Source organism: Grammomys surdaster, unplaced genomic scaffold, assembly GCF_004785775.1.
Source record: "Grammomys surdaster isolate TR1022 unplaced genomic scaffold, NIH_TR_1.0 124836, whole genome shotgun sequence".
In the NCBI taxonomy this organism is placed as follows: domain Eukaryota; kingdom Metazoa; phylum Chordata; class Mammalia; order Rodentia; family Muridae; genus Grammomys; species Grammomys surdaster.
Genome location: NW_021619779.1, coordinates 358,812 through 371,233, shown reverse-complemented (window position 1 = coordinate 371,233; position 12,422 = coordinate 358,812). Strand labels below are relative to the sequence as shown.

The 12,422-nt window shown below is 55.5% G+C and overlaps 3 protein-coding genes across 6 annotated transcripts in view; 2 read left to right on the top strand and 1 right to left on the bottom strand.

The window, feature by feature from the left end:
- Positions 1 to 1,513: 1,513 nt before the first annotated feature.
- Positions 1,514 to 4,546, top strand: Use1 (unconventional SNARE in the ER 1). The gene is made up of 8 exons (XM_028784817.1): positions 1,514 to 1,660; positions 1,966 to 2,015; positions 2,092 to 2,170; positions 2,281 to 2,433; positions 2,873 to 2,885; positions 3,215 to 3,242; positions 3,504 to 3,675; positions 3,909 to 4,546. Exons 1-8 carry the CDS (start codon positions 1,526 to 1,528, stop codon positions 4,089 to 4,091), a joined length of 813 nt encoding a protein of 270 aa, XP_028640650.1. The 5' UTR covers positions 1,514 to 1,525; the 3' UTR covers positions 4,092 to 4,546.
- A 525-nt stretch (positions 4,547 to 5,071) lies between these two features.
- On the top strand, positions 5,072 to 6,800 carry Ocel1 (occludin/ELL domain containing 1). Of its 2 annotated transcripts, XM_028784785.1 has the most exons (4): positions 5,072 to 5,753; positions 6,082 to 6,247; positions 6,361 to 6,414; positions 6,578 to 6,800. In XM_028784785.1, the coding sequence occupies exons 1-4, from the start codon at positions 5,431 to 5,433 to the stop codon at positions 6,704 to 6,706; spliced, it is 672 nt and encodes a 223-aa protein (XP_028640618.1). In that variant the 5' UTR covers positions 5,072 to 5,430; the 3' UTR covers positions 6,707 to 6,800. The 2 variants fall into 2 exon arrangements, with proteins under 2 accessions (XP_028640618.1, XP_028640619.1); XM_028784786.1 differs by lacking the exon at positions 6,082 to 6,247 and having other exon boundaries at positions 5,147 to 5,753; positions 6,578 to 6,620.
- A 979-nt stretch (positions 6,801 to 7,779) lies between these two features.
- Nr2f6 (nuclear receptor subfamily 2 group F member 6) overlaps positions 7,780 to 12,422 on the bottom strand; it is a 7,944-nt gene continuing 3,301 nt past the window's right edge. The window contains exons 2-5 of one of the 3 annotated variants that reach the window (XR_003713659.1): positions 12,093 to 12,187; positions 9,479 to 10,003; positions 9,232 to 9,369; positions 8,330 to 8,436 (exon numbers count right to left, since the gene is read on the bottom strand). Coding sequence is in view for 2 of the 3 variants with exons in the window: in XM_028784782.1 (XP_028640615.1) it covers positions 8,165 to 8,436; positions 9,479 to 10,003; positions 12,093 to 12,187 (892 nt within the window). In the remaining variant the exon portion in view is untranslated. Of the gene's footprint in view, positions 9,370 to 9,478; positions 10,004 to 12,092; positions 12,188 to 12,422 lie in introns of all 3 variants that reach the window. The other 2 variants (XM_028784782.1, XM_028784783.1) reach the window with 2 other exon arrangements.

Here is a 12,422-nt window from a genome sequence, read left to right as displayed (position 1 = left end):
ACCGTGGTGACTTTTATAAAGGATAACATTTACTTGGGGCTGGTTCACAGTTCACAGGGGTTGGTTCACAGGAGTTTAGTCCATCATCTCATGACAGAAGTGTGGTGGCACTCAGGCAGAGGTAGCTGAGGATTCCACATCTGAATCAGCAGGCAGCAGGAAAAGGACTGGATGCCAGCAGGCCTAGTTTAAGCTTTTGAGACCTTAGAGCACACCCCACCCCATGGTTAGTTCCCCCAATAAGGCCACTGCCTATGGCTTACTGTGGGCTCATTTTGATTCAAACCACAAGCAATAAGGCTCAACCACCAGCACCACATGGCCTCTCAGTCACCATAACTCCAGTGCTTGGGATCCAGGATCATTTTTGTCTCTTTAAGGTTTAAATAGGTCTTTAGAGACAGAGTTTCTCTGTGTACCCCTGGCTGTCTTAGAACTCTCTCTGTAGACCAAGCTGGCTTCGAACTCAAAGATCCACCTGCCTCTGTCTCCTGAGTGCTAGGATTAAAGCCACACCACCACCCTGCCCAGGTTAAAAGATCTATGCTTAATTGTGTGTTGGTGTGTGCATATAAAAGCATGTGAAGAAGTCAGAGGTGTCAGATCCCCGGAGTCACAGACGCTTAGCATCTTTTGTGAAACTGCTCAAGACTGAGGCTTGTCTTGCACTTCTAATGCTTAGAAGTCACATGAGGCCAGGCGGTGGTGGCACACGCCTTTAATCCCAGCACTTGGGAGGCAGAGAGAGTCGGATATCTGAGTTCAAGGCCAGCCTGGTCTACAGAGTGAGTTCCAGGACAGCCAGGGCTACACAGAGAAACCCTGTCTCGAAAAACCAAAAAAAAAAAAAAAAAGAAGTCACATGAGAGTGAAAGAGGCGCTCAGTGGTTGAAAGCACAAACTGCTCTTGCAGAGGACCTAATTATTGGCTCACAACCACGGTAAATCCAGCTCCAGGAAATCCTGGCTTGTTTTATAATCGTCATGGCATTCCCTGATCCCTAAATTTCTCATTCAGTAAGTTTCTTCAGGAGGTACAATATTCTCCATCCTCCGGGGCCTCAACCATGTAGTAGACTACATTTAACCTAAGACGAAGTAGAGTTGCTGGAAGCTAGGGAAGAAGGGGGCCATGGACCATGATTTATTGCAGAAGAGTGGAAACAGCCAGGTCAGAGCTCCGGCATGCAGCCAGAGCTGGAAACTAGCAGGTCTGCCAGATGGGAACGCCCGACTGGCAAGTCATCAAGCAGGATGCGGGGAGGCTCTGAATGGCTTTTCTGGTCCTGCCAACCAGTTCTTGCCGAACATGGGGCCTGGATGGGCTACAGAGACTCTACTTCAAAAAATGAAAAAGGGCCACACATAGAGACCATAATTTTAAAAAGAGGCTTTCCAGGGACCAAAACGATTTATCTTTGAATAAACTGCGGCTTGAAATAAAACTCTTACTTCCGCCCCAAGCGTAGCAGGACGGACCTCCGAGGGGAAGAACCCCACGCAGGCACTTCCGCCCCTTTCTAAGATGGCGCAGGCGGAAGGCGCCTGTCACCGCCCGCTGGCGACGTCGCGACTGGAGTTGAACCTGGTGCGGCTGCTTTGTCGCTGTGAGTCGATGGCGGCAGAAAAACGAGATCCTGATGAGTGGCGTCTGGAGAAGGTGAGGGAATCCCACGCCATGCCGCCGCAGAGGTCTGGAGCCCTAGAGGCCGGTGACCCGACTCACAGGCCACTGTCCCCGCCCCTTCTGATCGGCGGCGACACGCCCCTCGTGCGTAGACCCCTGACGTCCTGGTTTCCCTACGGATTCACACATAGGCCACGCCCTCCCAATTCCACGCCTTCGCCTGTGCCCCTCCCCTCTCTGATTCCTCCTCTCCCGGTCCCACCCCTCTCCTAACCCTTTCTGTGGTTTGCTCCTGACTTGGGGCACTGGCCTGCCTGACACCGTACCTTCCCTCCCAGTATGTGGGTGCCCTGGAAGACATGCTGCAGGCTCTGAAAGTCCAAGCAAGGTGAGTGTGGGGGCACCGAGACACCCCCTCCCACGCTGCCACAGCTGCAGGTTGACTTTCTCCTGCTGCCTTTCAGTAAACCAGCCTCGGAAGTGATCAGCGAGTACTCCCGCAAAGTGGACTTTCTGAAGGGCATGCTGCAGGCTGAGAAGTTGGTGAGCATGCCCTCCCACCCCTCAGGCGGGCATCACTCATTTCCCCACAGCACCTAGGACCAGGACACGGCCCCCCAGTAACTCATCATCCCCTTCCCATGTCTCCTCAGACCTCCTCCTCTGAAAAGGCTCTAGCTAACCAGTTCCTGGCTCCTGGCCGCGTGCCCACCACAGCCAGGGAGCGGGTGCCTGCCACCAAGACTGTACATTTGCAGTCTAGGGCACGTTACACCAGTGAGATGCGGAGTGAGCTGTTGGGCATGGTACGATTCCCTCCCTCGTCCCTGGGACCAACCTCTGGATAGCAAAAGAGTACAGTCTTCAGAGAGAAAGATTGGAATAGTATCACAAATCCTAGAGGGCCATAATCAAGGCTTCCCCAGGAAGGCACTGTGCTCAAGAAGACGAGCTTGGCTAGGTGGTGGTAGTGCATGTCTTTAACCCCAGCACTCAGGAGGCAGAGGCAGGCAGATCTTTGTGAGCTCGAAGCCAGCCTGCTCTACAGAATGAGTTCCAGTTAGCAGGGCTACACATAGAAACTCTGTCCTTAAAATACAGACTGAAAGAAAAAAAAAAAAAGGACTATGTGTAGTTAAACCCTGGAGTAGACCCCACAGCTTCACGAGTCAACCCAAAGCAGAGGGAGAGAGATTTAGGGGAGACGTCACAGTGCATGCCTCATTCCTCTTTTCGTCCCCACAGGAGTCATCTGGAGGTGAGACATCCTGAGCATGACTGCTCTGCCACCTCACAGCCCTCATGCCTGCCCGGCTCCCTTGATCTTTCCCAGCCCAGAAAGAGGTCCCCCAGGGTTATCTTTGAGTTGTGCCTGAGGAGAGGCTGAGAAAGAGAGGGTGGTCCCCAGCACAGTGCTAGGCCACTGAGAGGGACCTGGGACCAGGGATAGGAGGTGTTCTGCAGAGTGGGGAGATAGCAGTTCACAGGCGGAACAGCATTTTGCTTAGCAGACATGGCACAGCTCAAGGTCAGAAGTCTGGAAACAAGAAAACTATCTTCTTTGTTCTTGGCCTCTTTTGCTTCCAGAGCATGAGGTGGACATGAGGAAGCGAGCGTGAGTATTTTAGCCATGGTGTGACAGGGAAGGGAAGGGAAGGGAGCGGCTGAAGCTGGGGCCCCTGCTGCTATAAGGATCAGCCGCCTGCTGGAAGTCCTTTCTGGGGCTGCTGTTCCCAGGAGTGTAAAAGAGCAGGGGGAACTGAGTCCCCAGTAGAACTGAGGGTGGTACCATGGCCCTGGGATCCTTGGGAAGGGGGCACATGGATGTCTATACCTACCTGTTACTACTGGGGACCCACAAATGTGGGGTCTGCAGTGTGAAGGGGCCCAGACCTGCAGATGAGAAGCAGTCAGCGTCCGAGCTAGACCTCGTCCTCCAGAGGCACCAGGGCCTCCAGGAAAAGCTAGCTGAGGAGATGCTAGGCCTGGCCCGCAGCCTCAAGACGAACACACTGGCTGCCCAGAGTGTCATCAAGAAGGACAACCAGGTATGGTAACACTTGAAGCCTCTGTCTGCCTCAGGACACTGAGGAAGATCTGCAAGAAAGGGGCATTGTGGCTGGTGTTTTGCTGGTTGAGCAGGAGTTCGGTAAAGCCCAGGGGCAGGGGATGGCTTAGCATACTTGGCAGAGGGCACAACATGAGCCAGAAGCACAGGCTACTCAGGAGAAGGCACATTTGGGTTTCAGTCCTGTTGACACAGTCCCTTCTGCTCCCACAGACCCTGTCACATTCACTTAAGATGGCAGATCAAAACCTGGAGAAGCTGAAGCTGGAGTCGGAGCGGCTAGAGCAGCATGCACAGAAGTCCGTGAACTGGCTGCTGTGGGCCATGCTCATTGTCGTGTGCTTCGTGTTCATCGGCATGATCCTGTTTATCCGCATCATGCCCAGGCTGAAATAAAACGAGAGCCTGCGCACCAGCCCACGTGCCCTCAGTGCCAGCGGGTGGGTGCGTGCGTGCATGCATGCAGGGCGGTGCCAACCAGGACACCTCTATCCTGAAGTCAGCCTACAGCCCCTCACCTGGGCACTGTGCTCCAAAGGCCTAGGGCAGCCTGCAATACACAGCAAAGCCAAGTCTCAAAAACAGGAAGAAAAGTTAAAATCTGCCTGAGAAGCAGTGGAGGTCTATTGCAGTGGCCACGAAGTCCCCCTCCCTAGGGAAGCCGACTCAGGCAGTCTCTGTGCGTTCAGGGCCGGCCTGGTAGACATAGAAAATTATAGGCAGACCTGGGTAAAGACACTTGTCACAAAGCCTGACAGCCTGAGTTCCACCCCAGAGCATGAGCAAAACAGTAAGAATAACGGACAAAAAAGCCAATCAAAAACTATATTTAATAAATGTATTTACTGTAACCGTAACCCCTGGGAGTCTGACATACGCACACACACACACGTAGTTAACATAATAAACGTCACTTCTTAGAGGTTAGGGAGATGACTCTGTATGAGTGTGAGCTAAGTATTCAGATCTAGGTTCGAATCTCCAGTACCCTTCTAAAATGGCAGAAGTGAGGAGCAGGAGCCTATCATCCCAGTGCTACGAGATACAGGCAGATCTACCTGGAGCCTGCTGGCCAGCCAGAGCAGCCAAATGGGGACCATCAGGTTTTGGGAAAAACGTAGGGGTGGACGATACCCAACTGCCTGTATTGGTCTCTGCGTATGCACAAAGTCACAAAGAATTTTTTAAATACAACTGCTAAAGAAAAAAACCAAGTTGGTTTTTTAAAAAAAAATCTAGCTGGTTTTCCCAACAGACAGGGGGAAATGAAGAGGTCAATCAGCGCTGGGAAGTCTTGTTCCAACCCAGCGTGGAACACTCGCCGCAGGCTCCGCCCGCCCGCAGAGCCCCGCCCTGGCGGTCCAGTGCCCGCGCCGGCGGCTCCACCCGCACTTCCTGCAGAGCTGCGTTCCCGGCTGCAGGGCCAAGCGCGCTCCGGGACAGGTGACACCGAGCGGGACCGTCGGCTAACCACGGGCGGGCGGGGGCCGGGAGCTCCGCGGGCTGTAACCGCGCGAGGCAGGAGGCGGAGGGGTCGTCTCGACTCGGCCCGGGGTCGCCATCCGCCGCTTTGCGCTTTTCCGGTTTCAAGGATGGGGCGGGGCCTCCGCTGCTCCGCCAGCCACTCTCGAGCATGACGGCACGTTGACGTCACCGCGCCGCTTCAGCGCCCCTTTCCGGGGTCCGCACTAAGGGGCGGAGTCTGGGTTGCGCGGCCAGCCAACCGCGCTCGCGTATGCAAATACACGCAGGCCCCGCCTCCAGGCGCGGTCCGCTGGCCTGCGGATCCCGGTCCAGGCGCCCAGGCCCGGATGCCGCTTGCAATCTGCGCCCTGCCGCCGGGGGGCGCCAGAGCACTGTGGCCCCACGCATGCCTGCCCGGCAGCGTCCGCAGCCCCACGCCGGACGGCCGCAGTGCCAGCCCGGGCCCGGAGAGCTCTGCACGAGGGCCCGGAAGATCGTGTTTGCGGATGAGCTTCGCCCCTCGGCCCCACTGCACCCAGAGAAGCGTCCCAGGGATCTGGGACATCGCCCCAACCGAGTGCCTGACTACGAGCTGTGAGTGCCCCCTCGTGGCTTATTCTTGTAAGACTGGCTCTGGTCGTGTAGTACAAGATAGCCTCTAAAGAGTAATGATCCTCCTGCCTCAGCCTTCTGAATTCATCACGCTCACGTCCCCTCAGTGCTTCTTAATACCTGGGAAACAGAAAGGTTGGGGGTTTGATGGGCGAATAAGAGTTTATGAAATTATGAAATGGGATTGGTGGTAGAAGGCATTTTGATTTGGGGGTCCCAGCACCAGCAAAGAAAAGCCAATTGGCATGATGGAGTGGAAAGACAGATTTCCCTCTACTCACACACTGACTGATCCCTTCCAACCTTGTAGTAAGTACCCACCAGTGACCAGCAGAAGGGACCGGAGCCGCTATGCCGCAGTGTTCCAGGACCAGTACGGGGAGTTCTCGGAGCTCCAGCGGGAGGTGGGGGCCACACAGGCTAAGCTCCAGCAACTGGAGGCCCTGCTGCTGTCACTGCCCCCGCCGCGAAGCCAGGTCAGCCCAAGACCCTGTGCCCCAGCTCCCTGCGGCTGTGCTGTGTCTACTGGTGTCACGCTGTCACAGCCATGGTGGCCCCTCTGAGCCTCTTCCCCACCTTGCCCTTTCAGAAGGAGGTCCGCATGGCAGCTCATGTCAGGAGAGAGTTTGAGAAGAAGCAGTCGGTGAGGAGACTCCTGGGGCCACAGATTTGGCTGTGTGTGTGTGGTGCTGTTCTGATGCTGGGACCGTGTAATCAAAGCTGAGGTTTATAATGGAAAGAGGTGAACAGCTTGAGGGCCTCTGGCTAGAGTGCCAGGAGGACTTCCTCAACTCTTGTTCCCCTAGGATCCTGGCTTCCTGGATAAGCAGGCTCGCTGTAACTACTTGAAGGGTAAACTGAGGCACCTCAAGGCCCAGATCCGCAAATTTGATGACCAAAGGGACAGTGACAGCGAGGACTCCGTGTACTTCTGAATGTCCTAGAGAGATAGTTGGTGGCCGACTCCTCCTCCCATGGGGAACCACACCTGTTGAGAATCCCAGAGAATAAACATGGATTAGACACCTACTATGTGTAACTGCCTAAAAGCATCCCTCCATTTTACAGTGGGGGAAATGAGGTCCAGAGACTTATCCAAGATCTCTGTGGAGGCAATGACTGTAGGTTCCAGGAAATCATAGCCAGAAGGCATGTTTGGGCAGCCTGGTACAAGTGTTGTGATGGGGCACACCAGGGGTAAAGGCTGGGCAATGCTTGGGGCCTGTGTGCAGGGGCTCACCCTCAGAATACCCTGGTCCTGTCCACTCTGCATCGGTCCTCAGTTTCCCCGGCCTAGGGTCAGTGCTGCATAGGCTGTGTGTTGTCTGAGACTCTAACCCCTGACCCACTGAGGATGACAAGATCCAGGCCACTCGCAGGCCAGCAGTCTCTTAGGAAGATGTCTTCGACAGAGAGGCCCACATGTATGGGGTTTGTAGGGAGAGCAGATCAGCTAGCGCTCAACGCAGGCCTCGGGCATGCTAGGCTTGGGTCTCACTTAGTCCCAACCCAAAGTTGGGCCCCTAACTCCCTGATATTTTTCTTTTTCCAAGGCTGGGTTTCTCTGTGTAGCACTGTCCTTAAACTCACTATATAGACCAGGCTGGCATTGAACCGAGATTGGTCTGCCTCTGCCTCCCATGTGCTGGAATCAAGGGTGTGTGCCACCACTGCTGGAGAACTCCTACAGTTCCTTTCATCACCAGCCATCAACATGGTTAGTCACATCTCAGTCTGTCCTCCACCTTCTTTATGGCAACTTAAGAAATGGGGATATGTTACTTGGGGGAAGAAACTGAATTCAAACTGACCCCAACATAAAAAACCAGGCTTTCAGGTGTGGCTTGATCCAGCAATTGGAAAGCTGTTTTGGGAAAGCCTTTACCAGGGCCTCTTTATTCCTCCACAGTAGTGAGGCCAAGATTCCCACCCCCACTGGGGCCTACAGAGCACAGGCTAGACCCTGGGGTTACTTCCCCAGCACTGCAGAAGAAAGCAGAGGCCGACCAAGTAAGGGAATATCTTTATTATTGGCCATGATTTCATAACCCCATGGTGCCCTCCATGGACCATGTATCCAGGAGACGCTCCTGGCCCATGGTACACCTGCCCAGCTGCAGTGGCCCTTCCAGATACCCATGACACCGGAGGCACCAGCATGCTGGCTCCAGACCCTCCGCCCTACCCTGATGAAGGGATGCTGGGACAAGGCTGGGGCCTGGGAGATCTGAATCTTTTTGGTTTCATGATTATTTAAAAAATAAAACAAACCAAACATTTCACAGTCTTTAAATTTAAAAAAAGAAATCAGTCTCAGAAGAGAAGCTGGGGCCTGATCCCCAGGGTCCCTGCAAGGCCCCAGCTTCCATGTGTGTCCTGGAGGATGCCCATCACTAGCCCGAGCCATAGGGCCAGTTAAAGGTGCTCCCTGACAGAAGCATGTCCCGGATGAGTGTCTCGATGGGTGTCTTGCCCACCAGGCGCATGAAGAAGAGCTGGGAGATGAGAGACGCGGGCACAGCGCGCAGGGCTGGCAGCCGCAGCAGCAGGCGCCCAAAGCGCTGGGGCTGTGATGGGTACTGGGCGCGCACATACTCGGTGAGGGCCACCTGTGCCTTCTCCTGCAGGCTCTCCACATGGGCTGGGTCAGAAAGGCCACAGGCATCTGCAGGAAGCAGGGACAAGGGCAGTCACGGTTGGGGAAGTAGGGCCAGAGGCCTACAGGGGAGAGGCTAAGGATGCCACCGGAGGCAGGCATGAACAAAGCTGCGATCCCAGGGCACATATGGGAGTATGTAAGTCAGTGTCCACCAGACTAGCCTGTAGAACCGAAGGAACGGGCTCGGGAATGCTGCTCCACACATGGCTAAAGGGAGGGGCATCACTACTCTACACCATTTTGTGGGAGGAGACTCCAGGCCAGGATCTCCCTCAGCCACGCCCACCGGAAGGCCTCGCTCCATAGCAGTGCCCAGCTATCCCTTTTGTTCTCTCAGGAGGGGATTGGACAAGGTCTGAACCTGTAATCCATACAGTCCGAGAACTCGCTGGTCTCTTTTCTCAGCTCACACCTCGGGGTCACTAAAATGTTACACTGTCTTCCCCTACCGCAGCAAAGGCATGTCATCAGGGAGAGTGGCCCTGTGGGGTATGGCTCCAGAACAGAGGCAGGAGCTCAGAGGTCTGCCCTGTGAGTGTGGGCCTGGGTAAAGAGTAGCATTAATAGCATGGCCTGGAGCCTGCCTGAGTTGTATCTTCCTACTGTTTCAGGGTCCAGTAGGGTACTGTCTGGATCAGTTTGAGGGCATGATGGGGCAACACCAGGAGGAGGATGCAGAGTGCAGTCTCAAGCAGCCTGGTACATGGCCTGGAGCAGTGTCAGGAACCTGGGGTGAGGTCTATGGCAGGGTATGATATGAGTAGGGGTCTGGGGTAGTGTTAAGCCAGAGTGCAGCATCACCTGTGTCAAAAGGGTGTGGCCTGAGGCAGTGTCCTCTCAGTCTGGCTGGAGTGTCCCAGGTTGGCTAGAGAGGGTTGCCTGAGGCTGAGGTGGGGGCGTGGTCAGTCTGAGGGCGTGGCCTTGGGTCCAGTTGGGAGCCTGGTAAGTATGTGGCAGAGCAGTCTGCTTGGAGGCGTGGCTTGTCCCTGGGAATGGGCTGCTTAGGGCGTGGCCTGTGTCTAGATGGGGCTGTGATGGGGTGGCTCACCAGGCGTGAAGAGCGCGATGGCCTTGAGGCAGCCATACTCGGCAGCATCCACCTGCAGGCGGCCCAGCTTGTCCACCTGCTCCTGGAAGGCACGCACCTGGTCCATGAAGGCCACGGCGCGCTCGGCAGCCATGGGCGCGGCGTGCAGCCCCGCGGCGGCCAGCAGCGGCGCCGTGTGCAGTGGCAATGCCGCCTGCGCCGCGTTCAGCACGAAGAGCTCACTCCAGCTGAGTCGCAGCAGCGCCACCTGGTCGGCGGCAGGCAGCTCGGGGAAGAAGGGCGCGTGGCGGGCCCACTCGACCGTGCTGAACAGCAGGCGGGCCGCCAGCTCGCACACGTTGTCAATGCCCAGCACGGCGGCGCCGCCGCCAAAGCGTCCGGCTGCGGGGTAGGGCTCAGCGCGCAGCAGCTGCGCGATCAGCTCGGACACCGGAGGACCCGTGAACGGCTCGACGCCCGTCGCGCCCGGGGGGCTGCAGGCCGCGGGGCCCGGAAGCGCGTGCGGGATGCGGCCGCGCTGCACGGCTGCAGAGGGAGACGGAGCGAGTCAGGCGGCAGCGTAAGAGAGCCACCCCACCCCGTGTGGCCGCACAGGGGACCGGGCACGCACTAGGCACCAGTAATGTCTGGCGCCCCCCCCCCAGCATCCCCCCCAGCTGTACCTCCTTTTGCAAAGTGAAGGCAACATCTGTCAATCACCGAGAACTCGGGCTCCGTCTCTGGCCTCTCCCGCTACTTGTAATTCTCCCCAGGGGGACCACATCGCTAATGCGGCATGGTGGTGGTCCCCAAGAGCAGGGGCTGCCATTATTAGCTTTGCCTATGGTGGTATATACCTCCCATCCCAGCTCTGGGGCATGGAGGCAGGAAGGTCAGGAGCTCAAGGCCAACCTCAACACAAACTAAGTTTGAGACCAGAATGGGCTACAACTGTTTCAAAAAATAACTGAAAAAAAAAATGCAATGCTAAAGTTCTCGGTCACAAACAGAGTGAAAGTAAACAAAAAATAACTGAAAAAAAATGCAATACTAAAGTCCTCGGTCACAAACAGAGTGAAAGTAAACTGAGGCACCAAGGAGCACAGGTTGGCTCCCCAAGGCATTTTAGCATGGGGAAGGCAGCCTGGGCGGGGAGCCAGGAGGCATCTAATGAGCATGCTTTAATGAGCCGGCACCTGTCTCACTGGTGGGTGAACTCCGGGTCAGCCCAGGAAGAGCCAGAGCCAGGGATGCAGGGCACACAGGAGGCACCCAGGCCAAACAGAAGAGAAGCTGGGAACCACATGTCAGCTGGAGCCAGACTGGGCTCCAAATGCTCCCACGGTCCTCTCTCTGCTCACAGGATGCGAACCCCACCCTCACTACTGCTCCCTCATCCAGCTCTGGACCTACTCCAGGGCCTTTGCCCAGAATATTCCACATCTCCAAATCTTGTTTCTCCCTCTCCCCTCTCCCTCTTCCATCCAGTCTAGACTGCAGGAATTCACAGGTCAACACGCTCCTCACGCTATGCTCTCTGCCTGTTCCTCCTGTGTCAAAGGAAGATGACCACTAAGCTACATGAGGATCTAAGTGACTTTGCTTTCAATATTCCTGTCAGGTGTGAAGGGCTGGGTGGACCACTGGTCGAATCCTGCTGAGTATCAGGCCCTGCACAGGCCTGGGAGATGGGCACAGGAATGGTGTCAGTTTCAGAGCAACATGGACTGGACATACAGTAAGCAGGAGACCCTGAGAACTAATAATCAAGGAGGTGAGGGAGGAACAAGGCCACATCTGGAAGGAGGAACAGCTATGCAAAGGCCCTGAGGAAGCATGGCACTAGAAGCAAGAGCCCAAGAGATCACAGGCTCTGACTAGAGACCTATCAGGACTTTCTATCAGACAGACAAGTCTTGACAAAAATTCAGTCTGGGGAAAGACAGAGCAGGAGTCACCTTCAAACTTAAAGGGTCCAAAGAGTCATCAAATAAGGCTGATGCTTTTTTGTTGTTTTGTGTGCGCCCATATGCATGTGGTTTTTTCTAACCAGGTTTTGCTATGTAGCCCAAGCTGACTTCAAACTGGAAATCCTCCTGCTTCAGCCTCATAGATGCTAGGATGACAAGACTGCACCACTCTGCCTGACTGCCAGGCTCTCAGAAGTCTGTTACGTGATGTCTCAGCCTGGCCCACACTCCAGGCTGAAGTGGGAAGCACAAGCAGCTTCCTTCTGCACCAGCTAAGGCACCCAACCCTCGGGCTCTGAGCGAGGGCACCTAACAGAATCTGAGGCTCAGCTGTGCAGTGTGTCTGTCCACCCAGGTCGCATGGGCAGGGACAGGCAACTGAGTCGCCCTTTGGCAGCCTTTGGCTGTAAACTGGCTGAATCCTGCCTTCAGCAAACACACAGAGCAAAGAGTTAACAAATTTTAAAAGTAAAAATAATACTCTCAGTTCAGAAAGAGAGTAGGAGGTCATGAAGAGAAAGGGCAAGGCCCTGTCCTTTGAGGTCAGAGGTCAGGCAGGGCCTGGGGAAAGAACTGAGTGGCTGCACCCCACTACCATGTATCTGGTATCCTTGGTGGATCCCCAACAAGGGCCTGGCTATGGCCACATCCCCACGGCTACTCACCCTCCTTGCGCATGCCCACCCGGAAGCACTTCTTGAGGCGACAGTACTGACACTGGTTTCGGTGGTGCTGATCAATCTGACAGTCACGGTTGGACCTGGAGACACAGGCCAGGGTTCCCAGTGATATGCCTGCAAACCCTTGAGAAACACCAGTGGGGGCTCCCTGGCCTGCGATGGTAGCCCCAAAAACACACTGTGAGGACTCAGTTCTCCAACTTGGAAGGGCAATCTGATCATAACAGGTGCTGAAGCACAGCACACAAGGGGGTCTTTAAGGATGCACAAAAGTCCCCCAAGGGGGCATATGGAAAAGTCCCCCAAGGGGGCATA

What these genes read in the sequence shown, in the direction of transcription:
- Use1 (XM_028784817.1), top strand. Translation starts at nt 1,526, where the DNA reads ATGGCGCAGGCGGAAGGCGCCTGTCACCGCCCGCTGGCGACGTCGCGA. An exon ending in ATGAGTGGCGTCTGGAGAAG is followed by an intron (nt 1,661 to 1,965) that starts GTGAGGGAATCC and finishes CTTCCCTCCCAG; the next exon opens with TATGTGGGTGCCCTGGAAGA. An exon ending in TGCTGCAGGCTGAGAAGTTG is followed by an intron (nt 2,171 to 2,280) that starts GTGAGCATGCCC and finishes ATGTCTCCTCAG; the next exon opens with ACCTCCTCCTCTGAAAAGGC.
- Ocel1 (XM_028784785.1), top strand. Translation starts at nt 5,431, where the DNA reads ATGCAAATACACGCAGGCCCCGCCTCCAGGCGCGGTCCGCTGGCCTGC. An exon ending in TGCCCCCGCCGCGAAGCCAG is followed by an intron (nt 6,248 to 6,360) that starts GTCAGCCCAAGA and finishes TTGCCCTTTCAG; the next exon opens with AAGGAGGTCCGCATGGCAGC. An exon ending in AGTTTGAGAAGAAGCAGTCG is followed by an intron (nt 6,415 to 6,577) that starts GTGAGGAGACTC and finishes TTGTTCCCCTAG; the next exon opens with GATCCTGGCTTCCTGGATAA.